Source organism: Akebia trifoliata, unplaced genomic scaffold (assembly GCF_017979445.1).
Source record: "Akebia trifoliata isolate Shusen 1 unplaced genomic scaffold, ASM1797944v1 Contig00268, whole genome shotgun sequence".
Classification (NCBI taxonomy): Eukaryota; Viridiplantae; Streptophyta; class Magnoliopsida; order Ranunculales; family Lardizabalaceae; genus Akebia; species Akebia trifoliata.
Genome location: NW_028236916.1, coordinates 25404 through 43387, shown reverse-complemented (window position 1 = coordinate 43387; position 17984 = coordinate 25404). Strand labels below are relative to the sequence as shown.

General features: G+C 36.8%; 1 protein-coding gene across 1 annotated transcript in view; it reads left to right on the top strand.

Moving 5' to 3' along the window:
* Positions 1 to 312: 312 nt before the first annotated feature.
* The window catches only part of LOC147381773 (glutamine--tRNA ligase, cytoplasmic-like), a gene marked incomplete at its 3' end in the record, with an annotated part of 43070 nt that continues 25398 nt past the window's right edge, over positions 313 to 17984 (top strand). The window contains exons 1-14 of the mRNA XM_086429994.1: positions 313 to 613; positions 703 to 753; positions 851 to 922; positions 1151 to 1250; positions 1628 to 1723; positions 12621 to 12682; positions 12805 to 12906; positions 13015 to 13110; positions 13480 to 13632; positions 13717 to 13772; positions 15071 to 15161; positions 15258 to 15344; positions 15498 to 15695; positions 15800 to 15898. Coding sequence (XP_086286120.1) covers positions 482 to 613; positions 703 to 753; positions 851 to 922; positions 1151 to 1250; positions 1628 to 1723; positions 12621 to 12682; positions 12805 to 12906; positions 13015 to 13110; positions 13480 to 13632; positions 13717 to 13772; positions 15071 to 15161; positions 15258 to 15344; positions 15498 to 15695; positions 15800 to 15898 — 1395 coding nt within the window. The remainder of the gene's footprint in view (positions 614 to 702; positions 754 to 850; positions 923 to 1150; positions 1251 to 1627; positions 1724 to 12620; positions 12683 to 12804; positions 12907 to 13014; positions 13111 to 13479; positions 13633 to 13716; positions 13773 to 15070; positions 15162 to 15257; positions 15345 to 15497; positions 15696 to 15799; positions 15899 to 17984) is intronic.

Here is a 17984-nt window from a genome sequence, read left to right as displayed (position 1 = left end):
GAGGAGTGATGAGGGTGAAGAGAGAATGAGATGGTATTGGAGTTGGTCAAAATATTTGGGGCCGGAAAAGCACCACCTTGATTCAAATCTGATGAATGAAAAAATGAGGAAGATTTTAATCAGGTAATATTTATGGGATGCCCTAATAAGGTTAAAAACTTAAAAAAAAAATCATAAGCCTTCAAGTGTTCGGGTTGTCCTTATTAAAACCGTGGGTTGCCTTAAGCATCACCCTTGTCACTATGCTTCAAATCAGTCCCAACTCCCAATTCTCCCGAGTCGATTCGATTCGTTCGTTTTAAAAACCACGAACTCATTTGAACGAGTCAACTCCTAGAACGTCTTCCCCACGCATTGCATTTGCAAACCCTACCCCACGTCTCCACCTCCCGAACTTGGAAAACTTGAAGTTCATTTTGTAGGGTTTTAGGAATTTTTTTTTTTTTCTTTGCAAATCAAATAGGTGAGTCAAGTCCCCAAAATGGTAGTTAAAGAAGAGAACAGCGAGAAATCTCTGGAATTGTTTCTGAAAATTGGTTTGGATGAGCGAACTGCACGTAACACTGTTGCAAACAATAAGGTCACCGCAAACTTAACTGCTGTCATCAACGAGGTATCGAAATTTTACAGTTTAATTTTGCATTTATTTATTTATTTTTTGAGTTCCTAAGCTTCTGTCTCAGAGTTTTTATTTTATTTTAGGCGTCCGTGAGTAGCGGATGTAGCAAGGCCATTGGAAATCTTTTATATTCGGTAAAATTTTCGCTGATTAACTGATTATTATTAGTGATTTAATTTAATTTAAATCTTGATAAAAGGTGAAATAATTTTTCAAAATTATGTGAAACAGGTTGCTACAAAATTCCCTGCTAATGCACTTGTACATCGACCCACTTTGCTCGAATACATTGTCTCGTCCAAGGTAAGAATATGTAGGACAATTTGAACTTTGGGTTGCATTGACAGTCAATACATACCCTATCGGTAGCCAACACAACAAATTGTTCTCTAATGGTTATACTCCTTTGTGTATAACCAGTATATACCAATTTGTTGATTTACTGCGGCTTTCCATTATTCGAATTGTGTTCTCTAATGGTTATATAAGATGCTTTACAATTGCTAATCATGATGAAATATGATGTTGCAGATAAAAACTCCAGCTCAGTTAGAAGCAGCTTTGTTGTTTCTTGGGAGTGTTGGTCAGGAGAAATTTCAATTAAATGAATTTGAAGAAGCTTGTGGTGTAGGTATGGTGCCAAACAATTTCTAGACCAAAACATAAAATAAAATAAAATGAATACATAGACTCAAATCTATGAATCTACAACAAAATCAAGAACACTAGGGTGCATTTGTATTGAACTCACAAACACTAGTGGGTGAAATTTGAGTTTCTCTTCCACAAGAGACTTATTGATACTACCTTGCTTGTTTAGCAATCCATGTTCTACAATCTTCTCTTGTAAATAATTTTAATTACTTATCAAATTTTTTTTTCTTAACATTTATTTCTCTAAGCATATTCTATGTATAGATCATCGTCAAGTTCTTTTTGGAATCGATGTTTGTTTTATCTTTTGACTTGAGGGTTATTTTGTTTTAACTCCACGTTACTTTCAAGCAGGAGTGGATGTTTCAATAGAAGAAATTGAAGTAACGATTGCTAAGGTTTTGGAAGAGAACAAGGATGCCATCTTAGAGCAACGATATAGAACAAATGGTTAGATGTCTCATCTACTAAGTTTTTGAAATGGTTAATTACTCTTTTCTTTATGTTGTTTTCCTTTCTTTTTTGATATGCTCTAGCATATAGTCTATTCCATATTGTTGCTAATTTTACTCACATGTATTTCCCTCCTTTAATTGTTTAATTGTTGCTTGTATCATTCACATTTATGGGGAGAGCTGCTTTTGATTTTTGTAAAAAGAATGGGCCCATTATGTTTCTTCCTATTACTTTAATAGAAATTCATCTCTTATGTATGTATTATGAAGGTGCCACCTTTGTGAGGTCGTAAAGTCTACTTGTGGTAATACCACAGAGTTGGGATCAAAACCCTGCTTCACCCTTGAACTTGTAAAAAAATGCATGTATATATGTAAAAAGATTTTTGGTGATCAAACAACTAAATCCCTGTGATTTTGTAAAGGAAATATGGCAAACTAGTCACGAAAGTAAGATATTGAAAACCTAGAAGGAGTTTGATGGTGGAAAAAATGACAACCAATCACATCATGATTTATCTGTGGTGCATGGACAAGTACGAGCATCGAAGTTTGACATGGGTGCGAGGGTCAAATTGATGGGGACATTAGATCATCATTCTAAATATTACCATAGGAGGTAACCACGACTGTAGCGCCCCCAAATCCTAACAGGAATCTTCATGATCTTGTGCTAGAATCCAAGGCACTAAATAACACTCTCCATAAATGATAATAACATAAATAGTCAACACAAAGTTATGATGATAACATAAAAATGGAAATATAGTAAAATTGAATTATAAGCATGACAACATACCCACAAAGTATCTGAGTCCATGAGTATTCAAATATTAAACTCAAACTATAATAGTAGAAAGAAATGGCATAATATCGCCAATATATGAGTCTTCTCACTAACATCAAATCCTACTCTCTCACTAAAAAATAAAGCAAACAACCCTAAACCTAAACTGCAATTGGACTAATAGAAATAGTTCCAACACTCGCTTGGGAGTGGACTCTGATCGTCCGTGTGCCCCACAAGCTGGAATTCCTCTAGAGACTCCTCAATAGAAGGTGAATTTGCAACTGAAATGGTAGGGTGAGCAACGACTGGTTAGCTCTTAGTCAGGATCCGATTGTCCTAGATATGAAACAATCAATCATTCTAAAGCATTTGAAACACATGCAGGATTTTTTAGTGTAAATATGAGCAAAGTTATATGTAGTAATGTTGCAAACATAACACTTTGTAAATAATTTAATTATAATTCACATGACATTTCTAACAGAATTAAATACAAAAAATAGTAGTGTAGTTGATAAGAATGTTGAGAATCATGAGTAGATACCTTCCAGTCAGAATCCGATTATCCTAGACTTCACCAGTATGGAACTCCACTGTTAGTACCTGATTTTGTGGCCGGTCATTGCACTTATTACATTTGGGTGACCATTTATCCAGCTTAGGTTGGCCGTTGACTGTGACCATAAGGTATAGGTCCTTTCACAAAGTGTTAATACATTCGACTACTCTAGACTGTTAATGATTATTGATTAGCCATCTTCATATAAGTTTATTAGGCGAACATATGATTCTCGTAAGACATTTCTACTTGTTTACAAACTACCTTTACATTACACAGTTCACTGGTAAAGATAAAATGAAACTTCTCGGATCTCAATTATGATGCTACTCTCTTATGCATCTCATACTACATAGGAGTTTACTATCTCAACCGTACATCCTAGGATAGTATGTCACTTCGGAAATGAAATGACATGACAAACTATCCTTTCAGGCATTCATAGACTCTTTAACAGATCCCAAATAGTTACATATATATTCTTTTCTTTTTGAAAATAAAATGAAAATTAACATAAAAGTGTGTGGAATCGATATCTAGTTTCCTACCATGCAACCGCCCAACACAACAAATATAAATAATGATCACATTATCATTACTCATACAAAACAATAAATAAATATGCACCATCGTCTTACGATAACATAAAGTAAATGTTAACTCTGGACATCTACTCGCCAACACACTTATCCAAAGAGAATCTACACTCTCTGTTATAAATTCAAAGTCATCCCACCTATAATGTGATTCTTTGGAACTTTAACATTCAAATCATTTTCTTTTCAAATTCAACCAATATTGTACACGTTTTGAAATAAAAGCTTATAATAAATTTTGAATATTAAAATTTATTTTTCTAAAAACATTTGAGAACATGAACCAAAATGGGCTTCTAAGGTGATTCGCACTAGGTCGGACGATCGACACAAGTTTGGGTTGTCGAACCTGAGAAGTGCTGAATTTTCACTTTGTACATGGGGCTTTGGGTGGGTTGACCAGACCCAAGAGTTGCTCCCTTTTCACTTTGTACATGGGGCGATGGGTGGGTCGACCAAGGTTTGTTGATTGGTTGACCAAACTTTCGTGGGTTGACTGAGCAGAAGGGTTTTGTTAACTTCTACGACTTTTGCTGCAAATTCACCCGACTAAAAAAAAATCAATTACAAAATAAGATTCGATAAGAAATACACCAAACAACTAATTCTAAACATGAATTTTTGTAAAAGGTATAGTTTTTCCCTAATTTATAACAAAGATATAGGGTTTTGAATTGAAAACTATAATGAATCGAAAACTATAATTATTAGGAAGATCTAGAAGTTCCCTATTTTAGATCCAAGTTATAAAGTCCACGAAGAACGCGGGAGATTGAGTTGAGTCGGATGTTTGGGGCAATGAACCTACAAACTTTTGTCTATTAAGATGAAGAGAAGATTACAGATTTACTAGCATATTCTAATGCATGCATATACACCAAAAATGATACAAACACACACCCATAAGAAACTAGACACTTTACAACACTCCCCCTCAAGTTGGAGCATAAACATCAAACATGCCCAGCTTGACAGTGACATCCTGAAGGATGGATGGTTCGACAGCTTTAGTGAATATATCGGCGAGCTGATAAGAGGACATGTTGAACCTAAGTGAACCATCTTGGACTTTTTCAAGGACAAAGTGTATATCAACTTTTATATACTTGGTTCAATTATGCATAACAGAATCAGAGGCAATCTTTTCTGCTCCTTCATTGTCACAATATAGTGGCATAGATCTTCTGATAGGAAATTCTATCTCACCAATAAGAGATCTAAGCCAAAAAAGCTAACATGTACCAAAGCTAACATGTACCATGAGCAATAGCCTTATACTCAACTTCAACACTCGAGCGAGATACCATTGGTTGCTTTTTTACTTTTTCATGCAACCAAATTGCTTCCTAGAAAGGCACAATATCCTGAGGTCGAACGACGATTAGAAGTAGATCCTATCCATTTAGCATCAGTAAAAGCAGTGAGATCTAAATGACCATGCGAATGATATACAAGTCCACGGCTCGGACTAGATTTGATAAAATGGAGAAGACAATGAACTACTGTGAGATGGGTAGGACGAGGAACATGAATGAATTGACTAACTATATTCACAACGAAGGCAATATCTAGTCGTGTGAGGGTAAGACAAATCAGCCGACCTACAAGTCGTTGATAGGTATGTGGATCAGGAAGAAGATCATCCTCAATCTCATGTAGAGATAGCTTCGGATCCATAGGTGAAGTAGCCGGTTTGCAACCAATCATACCGGTATCGCGTAAGAGATCCAAGGCATACTTCCTTTGCGAGAGAAAAATGCCTTTCCTGGAACGAGCAACCTCAAGCCCAAGGAAATATTTTAAGGGGCCCAAATCCTTAACTTCAAATATACGGCCTAGTTCCTTCTTCACATAAGTGATGAAGGATGAGTCATCTCCAATGAGAATAATGTCATCAATGTAGACTATGAGGATGGTACGACTTGTGGAGCTAGGATGAATGAAGACAGTATGATTAGAGTGACATCTATGAAAATCCATGCTCATCACCACTTCGCTGAAGCTATGAAACCAAGCTCTAGGTGACTACTTCAAACCATAAATAGACTTGTTTAGTCTACAAACCTTCTTCGTGGACTCCCCCTGAAGCAGAAACCCAGGTGGTGGATCCATATACACCTCCTCTGTGAGATGCCCATGAAGAAAGGCATTCTTCACATCTAACTGATAAAGAGGCCAAGCCTGATTAGCTGCAATGGAGATAAGGACACGAACCGAAGTAAACTTTGCCACAGGAGCAAAGGTGGCATCATAGTCAAGGCCGTAAGTCTGTGTAAAACCACGAGCAACAAGACGAGCTTTGTACTGAGCAATACTACCATCAGAGTTATGCTTAACAGTAAAGACCCAGCGACAACCCACTGTTTTTTTTCTCAGGAGGAAGAGAGACCATGTCCCATGTCTGATTACTTTGCAAGGTAGTCATTTCGTCTAGCATAGTAGTTTTCCATGCAAGATTAGCAAGAGCAACAGAAATCGTATGTGGGATAATCACAGAGTCAACAACATAAAGAAATACTCGATAAGGAATAGAAACAACCTGATAAGAAACATATCTAGCAAGCGGGAAATGGGTTACACACTTACGAAGAGCAATAGGCAACTCAAGAGCAGAAGTATCAGTAGAACTAATAGTATCAGTAGGAATAAGAGAAGTTGTGGGTGCAGTAATAGGGTGAGAAAGACCTACCAGAGGTGCTTGCGTGGAGAGAGGTGGTGGCAGTGCATGAGAGAAGGAACCATGCCACTTGCGACAAACAAAAGTGAGATACTTCTTTGTTTGAGGAAGATCAACTTGGACGTGCAAAGACAAGGATACAAGAGGGATAAAAGGATTGCTAGAAAAAGTAGGGAACATCCTCAAAAACAGTAATATCTATGAAAGTAAAGAACCAACAAGATGTAGGATCATTACAATGATATCCTTTAGACATACTAGAATAACCAACAAAAATGCAACGAACCGCCTTATTGTCTAACTTGTGACGACTAGGACAAAGAACCTGAACAAAACAATACAACCAAAGAAACGTTGTGACTCAATAGGAAAAATGGGACACTCGGGATGAAGTGTTTGGAATGGAGTATGTCCATGAAGAATCCAAGAAGGCATATGATTAATCAGGAAACATGCAGTAAGAATAGCCATGGACCAGTAGGTCTTAGGCATCTGCATACCACGTAACAAAGAGCGGGCAACCCCAACCAAATGGCGGTTTTTACGTTCAGCAACACCATTTTGTTGAGGGGTATAAGGACAGGTAAATTGATGGATAAGACCATGGTCTAGAAGATAGTGGACAAAGGGAGTGGACCAATACTCACCACCATTATCGGATCGAAGAGCTTTAATCGGAGTACCAAATTGGGTGGACACCATAGCATGGAATTCTCGAAATTTAGAAAAAACTTCATCCTTAGATTTCATAAGGTAGACCCAAGTGGCGCGAGAGTAGTCATCAATAAAGGTAACATATTAACAAAAACCATCAAGAGATGTGGTTAGGGAAGGACCCTAAACGTCAGAGTGAACCAACTCAAACATGAACTTACATCAATGCATGTGTGAAGGTTAAACATTTCTAACATGTTTAGTGAGTTCACAAATCGCACATTGAAATTTAGATGATGAACAAAGAGTACGAAATTTTGTAATTAAACCACATAAGATCTGAAAGCCAACATGCCCAAGCTTGGCATGCCACAAATTTAAAGTATCCATATTAGCATCAATAGAAAAAGGATAAAAAATAGAAGGGTCGCTATCAGTAGCGGCGACAGTAGCAAAAGTTGAAGGACAAGTGTCCAAGTAGTATAGGCCTCCTCTCATGACACCCTTACCAACAATCCTACTCATAGACATGTCTTGAAAAACACAATTAGTAGGGTAAAAAATAACATAACAATTTAAGTGTTTAACAAGACTATTGCCAAAAAGAAGATTAGTCGAAAAATGAAGAACATGTAGAACATGAGACAAAGAGAGAGAAGAGATAGGGATGGTTCCTATCCCAGTGACAGGTGTAGAAAAGCTATTACGAAAGCAAACATTTTTTTGGAGAGGAAGGTAGAGAATATAAGAAATAACTTTGTGACTCACCCGCCATGTGGTCAGTGGCTCTTGAGTCTATGACTCATTGAGTTGGAGATGATGTAGCAGTGACTGCATAAGCTGAGGAATCATGGATACCTGAAGTTGCGGAGGAGGATGGGTCAATTGTAGAAGAGGATGCCACAATAGCTGTAATGGAAGTCACATCTCAACATAAAGTAACTCAGTGGTACACATATATTCTTCCATTTATGCTTTCATCAAGCTCAAAGCATCAACGGTAGACTCGAGTTGGGAAACATCAACAACTGTACAATCATTGGTAGCAACAATAGTAGAACAAGAACGGTAGCCCTCGGGATAATCATGAAGATGATAACATTGAGCACGGTCATGCCTTGCAATACCACAGTGAGAACATATCATATTGGAGCGACTACGACCACGATCACTACGACCTCAATCATTCCCTCGACCACGTCCGACAAAGGAAGAAATGGGAGAATGAGAGGCACTGGCAAAAGCAATATGATCCTGAGGAGCAACTGAGGAAGTCCCTGAAGACATAACTTCATGACTATGCTCCTCGCTAAAAACTGGTGCAAAGTGGGGGAATCTGGGATGTCGCTAGAATTTGAGTGCTCAACTGTTCCTACTCAGTGCGAAGACCTCCCAAAAAATTATAGGTCTGGCGATGTTGAACTCGCTTAGCAACAATCTTAATAGACTCAGGTTTAGTTCGGAAAGAGGCTCATATTGACTTAGCTCCTCCCAACGACGCTGGAGTGCACTGTAATAATTCGAAAAAGAACCGTCTCCCTACTGAAAAGTAGCTAACTCGCGAATAAGTTGGTAAATTCGCGCATCATTCTCAGCTAAGGCATATGTTTGTGAAAGTGAGGTCCACACTTGATAAGTAGTCTTATAAAAAAATATAGTTGACATTAACCTGGGACTTTATAGAGTTGAAAAGCCAACTCAGAATGATCCAATTCTCAGAATCCCACTTAGCAATAGCACCAACATCAATAGTAGGCCGAGGAGTATCCCCTGTAAAATAACCCATCTCCGATTGACCCCCAATGTAAAGATTAATAGCTCGATGCTATGCATTTATCACCATTGAATTTTAAATTGGTGATAGAATTAGTAATCGGATTGGAGAGAGTGAGAGAAACAAGGGATTTAGAATCCATTACAGAGGAGCTTCACCAAAAAACAACTATTATAATGGACAAACACTAGCTGTTGGATCCTAGATGAAGCTAACAACCAAAGAGAATCAAGGAGCAAGATGTTGACAACCAAAGAGAATTTCACAAGCCAAAAACTACAGAACACGATGAAGAAATAGGTTTTTAAGAGTAGAAACTGAAAAAGAAGGGTTAAAACCTATCAAACCTCGATGATCCAAAGGTCAGTGGTTGTAGATGTGATTTAGAGACAAAAACGACCTACCCTTTCAAGGGGTTTGAAAATCAGAGAGTTGGATGAAGAGATATTAACAAAACATGCAAATTGTGGATGATGAGTTCACAGCCTGCAACTACTCGAAAAACACATCAAATGACCTCAAAATCTAGATATGAATGAGACTCGGGGGATGAAACTCCATTGGAAGCACTCATCAATGGAGTCTTGGGGCTAACTAGGGTTTATGTCATCATGACATCAGCAAAAAAGGAGCAAGGGAAATCCTAACTCTAATACCAACTTTACTATTTGGGAAAAACATGCTTAGGGCAATGACCCTACAAGCCTTTGTCTATTAAGATGAAGAGAAGATTATAGATTTACAAGTATATCCTCATACATACATTCACACCAAAAATGATGCAAACACACTCCCCCATAAGAAATTAGACACTTTACAACAATAAAGTCCACGAAGAACGTGGGAGATTGAGTTGAGTTGGATGTTTCACTCCCAAAAGTGATCAAAGGCTTCACTTCTTTAGTTCCCCTTGAAGCTTGTGATGAGTTGATCGATTCTCTCTTCTACGCCAAAGCCTAGCAGAACCTCCAAGCAGATGGAAACCAAGGATGAAGGGGGAAGGAGGCTAAGGTTTTTCTTTAGGGTTTATTCTTGGAGAAGAAAATAAAAACCTGTAAATTTTCCCTAATTCTAGTATTTTGTTTTCTTTTACATATAAACTCTATGTCCCAAGTTTCGATTTTAACGAACTTATAGCCTATTTTGGTTCATTTTTCAATACGGACTAATGGTGTCATCAGATTTATTAAAATCAACTCTTATAATTTTTTTCCTATTTGGTTAATCTTAATATATAAACCCCCCAAGATATGAAAATTATGATGATTGATTTCCTTGAGATATGACTTAAATATTCAGGTCAACGTTCCTTGTGGATCAGTGATAGTTACTGAGAGGACTTGAAGACCCCATGTGCAGAATTTTTTGAAGACTCTACATTGGAGAGTGCATGTGGGCTGTGTTTAGATCGAGGAGGACTTGTTTGATGAATTAGAATGGCCAACACATAGCAATAATGTTATAATGCTTAGAATTTATCTAGTATTCTATTTTGAAGTTTTATTTTGGACTTGCTTTTATGTTTTGAGTTATTTTTTTGGTTTATTAGCCCATGATCATAGTATAGATGTTTGGGATAGTTTGGTAACTATAAAAAGACAAGGGTTGTAAATTTAGGAGAGATAAAGTTATAAAAATTATAGTATTTTTATTATTTATCTTTAAGTTAAAGTGTAGGTTAGGTATTTTTCTCTTCAAGATTTTGTTTAAGTATTTAAAGACATCTTTATGTTATTTTAGAAAAATTTTAGAATAACATTTACAGAATTTTCTGGTTTCTTGCATGAATGTTGAGGCATTCAACCTGGTGAATAAGATACATGCATCTACTCCATCTTTTTCTTCTTTATTTCAGGTACAGATCTTATTTTCTTCTTCTACATCTGCCATAGGTTCTTTAATTTTTCTGTTTCTAAACACTAAATCAGTTCTAATCATCCTCTTTTAGAGTCCTTACACCTAGTTGAACCTCCCAAATCCTCTCCCAAGTCATACATGTTTCCCAGCGCAAACCAGTCCCAAAAAACGTAGCCAAATCTCCATAAACCTCTCCCAAAATCATTTCTACTTGCCGTCCAATAATTTACAAGAAGTCTAGACTAACCAAACCTAAATTTTTTTAATAATCTAAAACCCTAGAATTAACCTTAGGAATCCTAGTTTTTCTATATGTTTCCAAATATTGTTAGATTAATACCCTAGGCTAGTTGGAAGTTCTATCTTCCATAAGATCCCTCATCCCTCAATTTAATATTTTAGATTCAATCCCGCGGGACTAAAATACTGAGAATTATTTGTTATTTATTTATTAGAATTCTCTTATTTTCTGTGATATTCATTGTTGTTGATAATTCTGTTGTAGTCTTAGAACCAACATCTTCGTTCATCGCAAATTCAACAAATTTTGAAAAATAAGATTCAAGTACTCGTGTATATTTTAGTTTTTAATTTATTTTAATTGTATACGTTAATTTGAGTTTCGAGGGAAATAGAAAATTGAACATAAAACTTAAATCAATGCATTTGATTGGATGGCTAGGATCATTGAGTGGGATGAATTATTATTAATTTTTTTTTTTTTTTGATAAGCAGTGGGATGAATTTCAGCTAGGAGAACTTCGTGAATCAATGCAATTGATGTCTAAGGTCATTCGGTGGAGACAATATTTCATCTAGGAGATCTTTTAGATAGGGTCCCTGATTTGTACAGTTTAAATTGATCGGGATATTTCCCACTTAACATGAAGAAGTGTTCTTATATTAGAAATACTGTAATAATGAGACTAACCATGCGTGTCATATAAGTTATGTTAATTTATTAATCAATGAGAATGTTGGTCCCATCATTTCCAACTCCACAAACACAGATTCTTTAAATATATGGCGTTCATCATAGATAAAATTCCTGTTTAGAAGGATAAGCATGATGGTCCTTGGGAACACAACTCACTAATCTTTAGACAGTCTAACAGTTTGGATCTAAGTAAAAGCTTCCTAAAATGATTCTCTGATTTTTTATGAATCCCAAGGACCCAAAATACTTTGTGGCATGCTCTTTCAGGCCTACTGGTTGCACGAATGTTTGGCCTACCTCTTGTTGGTCCTGCACAAAAAAAAACCTGATGGATGATTTCTAGCTAGTTGAATTTGAGGATTTTTTGGAGGGATTATTTTTCCCTTATTTTTAATATTTTCTTTTAGCTACTGTAATCTTCTGGCAGGTTGCTCGACCTCCATTCTCTTAGTAATTATCTTTATCTGAAAAAAAATATTGAGGTGGCAAAGATTTGCTTTAATGGGCCTAGATGAGGTGTTATATGGTTTGATTGGGATGTGTTAAACTTTTGATGTGCTCATCAAAATCAACTCCCCACCCCTTTCCCCTTGGGCGTGCGAGTCATTGAGAAATCAGTGAAATAAAATGAAGAAATCAGTTAAGGCTTAGGGGGAAATCAACAACGGATTAGGAGATAATTCAATGAGAAGACAACCATGTAGAAATATCTTTTTATTTTTATTTTTTATTTCTCCCTTTCATGGTCCATTTACGTGAATAGTAATCCTATTATTCCTAATCTCTCTCCCTCTTGATCCGATCACAGACCGAGTGTGGTTTGTGATGGATTGCTGATATAAAATTTTCTTTTAAAGTAGTAAAACGAAAATAAGTTGCTACCGAATCCATGGCCATTCATATGGACTCTCAACACTCCTGTGTACTGGACGAATCCATGTATCACGTCTTTGATATGAAACTTTCTTCTACAGTTGATACTTTGAAATCCAAAATTCAGTCACCTATAAAAAAAATCTGACATTCGTGTCTCACTTTCCTTTTCTAGTTGGTGATCTGTTTGCGCAAGTTCGGAAGATACACCCCTGGGCTGATCCAAAGATTGTTAAGGTAATCAGGTTTTTTTTTTAACACCTTATTACCTCTTCTGGTATATTAAATAACGTTGAGCTGCTTTTTTTTTTCCCACTCTTCTTAATTCTTTTGCTTGCTGTGCTTTGCGTTTGTTACAGCACGTAATAGATGGGAAGTTATATGGATTACTTGGTGAGAGAACTGCAGCTGATGATGAAAAGCCTTCAAGGAGGAAGAAAGAGAAGCCTGTTAAAACAGAGGTAGGGGCTTGTTGCCACTCATCTTCATAAAATATTGCTTCTTTCATTCATGTCTAACCTTTACTTCCATTTGTTTTTTTTCTTTCTGCTTTTGTTCAAACTTTCTAGGATCAAACCTCTGTTGTCGATACTCCTTTAGTGGCTCCTTGTGAAGAAGAACTTAACCCTTTTGCAATATTTCCTCAACCCGAGGAAAATTTAAAGGTATTTGATTTTCAATCTTCTGTTTAATATAACTTTGAATGTTCAAGCGTTCATTGGCTGGTGCAAAAATGTAAATGTAATGTCGCAGTACTAATTTAAGCTCTAATGCTCTTCGTCTTTGTTTGCTCATACATGTGCTTTGGTCCAATCTGTTGGCTGATCCATAGCTTTAGGTGTTCATATACAAACTCATTGTTTTCCATTTCAATGTGCAAATGTACTTCCTTTGGAACCTTACCCCCATTGATGATTCTCCATGAAAACTTGAAGATGGATATTGTTAAACTACTTTCTTATTTAGTATGATTATTGTGTTCCTCGCTTGAATTTTGATGAAAGCGAGATGATATATGTTTTGTGGATTATCAGGTGCATACTGAAATATTTTTTAGCGACCGCCCTGTATTGAGAGTTTGCAATACGAAGGAAACACTTGAAAAACATTTGAAAGCAACAGGAGGTAGAGTCTTCACCCGCTTCCCACCGGAACCAAATGGGTACCTACATATTGGTCATGCCAAGGTAATAACGTCTTCTAGTAAGAAAGCTACAGATCCATTATTTTCTTTGAGACTTTTTAGCATTTATCTAATATCAGTTTTACAGGCTATGTTTGTTAGCTTTGGCTTGGCAAAAGAGAGAGATGGGTGTTGTTACCTTAGGTAAGCATTGCTCTTCTTAGCTTCATTTTCTTACCCCTGCCATTTTCTTTCTATATCGTTCAACAAGATCCAAACTGTATAGTAGTAAAATGTTGTTCTTCTTTCTAAAGTTCCTCTGTGCTATGTTTTATTAGTTGCATCTTGCTTGTTTCAACTCATGAAAACTGTATTGTAGTAAAATGTTGTTTTTGGAGGGATTCTATTGCCACAATAACTTTTGCTAACGCCACCCAATTCATATGTAAATCACCAAAGAATTAGCACACATCTGGGGTGGCATTAGTAAAAGTTGGTGTGGCAATAGAAGTTCTCTATTTTTGCTAGCATCCTAGAAAATAAAAAAAATATTTTGGTATGGCAGACAGGATAGGAAATCTCTGTGGTCTCTCTTGAGCTGATCTTATCTGAACATGGGTGCATGGGCATTGGGAAGAACTATGTAGCGTTTTACCTGAACATTGATTTTGAAAGATTTTTCCTTGCAATCTTCACATGACTGACTGATATGGAAATAAATAAAGGTGAAGAAAGTGTACTTGTTTTGTTAAAAAGTTTACATAACGTCTTCAACCATTTTCAATTTCCTTGGCCTTTTCAATGTACTCACTCACGATGCTTTTTGTGGAGCATGGGATATTATTTTATATTGACCGACTTTCCTGTTTTTCTCTTGATCGATATATTGTGATTATTGTTCTCTTTTGTCATAAAAGCCTTATCCCACAAACTTGGGATCGGATGAATTAATTTTGTTCCTCCATTCGATTCTTTCTAAAGCCAAACCCTATTCACGTCTTCTGTAGATAGGGATCCCATCATTTTTTCTTTCAGGAAGAGAGATCTTGAAGTTACTATTATGTAAATAATAATAGTCATCATTAAGAGCATCTTATCCCAAAAATTTGATGTCAGTTGAACAGATTCTGGTCCTCCATCCAGTTATGTAGAAATCTATGCCCACTATTATTCCAAGTGTGTTAATATCTGCTCTCACTACCTCAAACCATGTTCTTCTGGTTCTTCTTTTTTCCCTTTTAGAACCTTCAACTTGCTCCTTTTAACTGGTGCTGTAATATTGGCCTTCATCACATATTTCATGAATTGGTAAATAAAGTATTCATGCACCAAGCTTGAGGATCAGTTGTTCTTCTCTAGTAATTAGATACATGTCCTCGGGTTCAGAGATTGCAGTAATTCAAATATTGGCCCCTGTTCTTTTTTTCTTTTTTTACCTTCTCTTTTTGGAAGTCTAAATTGCTTTAGTTTCTCAGCTTAGTACTTTTCTCTGGGGCTTCTAGGTATGATGATACAAACCCTGAGGCTGAAAAGAAAGAGTATATTGATCATATTGAAGAAATTGTCCAATGGATGGGTTGGAAGCCTTTCAAGGTATGATCTTATGTTTTTGGCAACTATACTTTTTACTCATGCTTAACTATTTGTTCTGTGCTTTGGCAATAATTGACAAATTTTGGATTTTTGCAGATCACTTACACTAGTGATTATTTTCAAGATCTGTATGATCTAGCTGTGGAGCTGATACGTAGAGGCCATGCTTATGTTGATCACCAGGTTGCTAGGAGCAGCACAATTAATTTTTTACCCGACCTACATGCTAATGGTTTTATGTTGATATGCAATTTTTGCATTCACGATGTTTTGTCCTTGTACCTGTTTGAAAATAGTTAAACTAAATCATTCTCTTAAATGTGGCTATTTTTTCAGACTTCTGATGAGATAAAGGAGTATAGGGAGAAAAAGATGAACAGTCCTTGGAGGGACAGGCCAGTTGCAGAATCATTGAAGCTGTTTGATGAAATGAGACGAGGAATGATTGAAGAAGGCAAAGCAACACTTAGAATGAAGCAAGACATGCAGAGTGATAATTATAATATGTATGATCTTATCGCGTATCGTATAAAGGCAAGTGTGCACTCATAACCTTCCTTTTTTTTGAGACGTAACCCTTTTCTTACTTAAATTCACTGAGCGACTCATATTTCAGTTACTTGATTTCCTCTATCCAGTTTACTCCCCATCCACATTCAGGAGACAAGTGGTGTATTTATCCAAGTTATGATTATTCTCATTGCATTGTGGATTCTCTTGAAAATATCACACATTCGGTATGTTCTTTTATTTGCAGCTATATCTCTCTTACTGTAATTATCCACAAGTGATTTGTCTATGAAAAGTTAGTCTCCTCTTCACGTGTTTCTTCCTTTTTAGTATCTTTCTTTTTTATTTTCCTCTTTTGTACCTAGTTGGTCATCTAGACCACATTTTTCTAGCTCTTGATGAAATTTTATTACCTATAAAAACAAAGAAGCAATACGTATTTCATATTGTGTTGTCCTCTTTACAATACATTGCCTGTCCCAAGCTCGGATTAAGGACGGAAGTTGTATCAGGTTGGCAGCCAATGTAAAAATCTGCCACCCCTTAACATGAATCTTGATAGACATTTCATTCCTTTCATGCTAGTGATTCTCCTAAAAGAGCAGAAGAGTACACACTTTCAATAGTAGACCTAAGGCGTACTCGAGGCATTTTGGGTTCTTGAGGCAAGGCGTAAGCCTCAAGGTGCATTGAGGCATAAACCTCAATTAATTAATTTTTCTTTTTTTAAAAGTGTGTGTATACACCAGGAACAGGGAATGAAGGAAATGACCCCAGGTACTAGATTAATCCTTTGCCATCTTCTGATTATGATCCAAGCCTTGAAGAACGAGTGGAAGCCATCGATTCGTCCCCATCTCGTGTCCCAGTCCCTTCCTCCGAACCCAGGTGGGCAATAGAAGCGAATGAGAGAAGGTACGAGGAATGGGATCCACCGGCACCAAGGAATCTATCTCTTTCGGACCCTGCCTTAGGTGTCTTAGTTCGGAATGAAACTTAGGGCATTCCTAATCCCTTCCAACCTCTTCTGCAGTCCTTTCACCCGAGCCAAGCGGCAAATAACCTCCCAACCCTACCCACCCCTGGTCTCTCTTCTGAATGAAAAGCCTCTACGAGACCAGAACTCCTAAACCTTTCTTCTCTTCCAGGATGGGCATTGCTAAGGCAGCAACAGAAAGAAGAACCCGGATGGATGTCAATTTAGCTATTGGAGCAAAAGTCTCTTTGTAATCCACCCCATCAACTTGGGTGAATCCCTTAGCTACAAGACAAGCCTTGTATCTTTCAACAAAGCCATCTGACTTATATTTCACTGTGTAAATCCATCTGCAACCTTTCACATGATGTCCTATTGGTAGTTCAACTAGATCCTAAGTTTTCTGCTTTTCAAGGGCTACCATCTCCAGGTCCATAGCCTTTTTCCATCTAGGATGTGCTAAGGCATCTGCAAATTTAGTAGGAATAGAAATAGACGAAACAGAAGCAAGATAGGCAAGGAATGAAGAAGATAAAGAATTATAAGAAACAAAATTGTTAACAAGATAACGAGTACATGATTGAGTTCCTTTTCTAAGAGCAATTGACAAATCAAGAGATGATTGTTCAGGGACAAAGGTAATACCTGACGAATTCGATGTTGGTGGTATATCAACATTATGAGCTACCTGCTGATCTTGAGAAGGATTTCTTCTACTGTAAACCTGCAATGGTTTCTCAGACGTATCTATGCCTTTATCCATAGTAGACGCTTCAGTTGGATGACTAATAACAACAGGCAAATGAGTATCCGTGTCTAAACAAGAAAAGACATAGATTTACCCAAGTTTGAGAAATAAGGAACATCTTCAAAAAATGTTACATCTTTAGACATGAACTTTCTGTGTAATAGGACAATACCACAACAAAGACACATTTCAAAGACTGAGGACCCAGCTTATCTTTTGTAGGACCAAGAATATGAACAAAAAGATACACATCCAAAAACTTTGGGAGGAAGAGAAAATAAGGACTTAACTGGAAACAACAACTGGAGTGGGTACAACCCCCCAAGATCCGCCAATGGCATTCGATTGATCATAAAGGCATAAGTCAAGATGGCTTCATCCTAGTAGGTTTTAGGAACCTTCATTTCAATTAAATGAGACCTGGTAACTCCTAAAAGATGACGCGTTTTTCGTTCTGCAACCCCATTTTGTTATGGTGTTCCTGTACAAGAGAATTGAGTTTCAATACTTTCATCTAAGAAACAATCTTTCAAACCATGATAGGTATACTCCCCTACTTTATCTGATCTAAATACTTTGAGTTTATTAT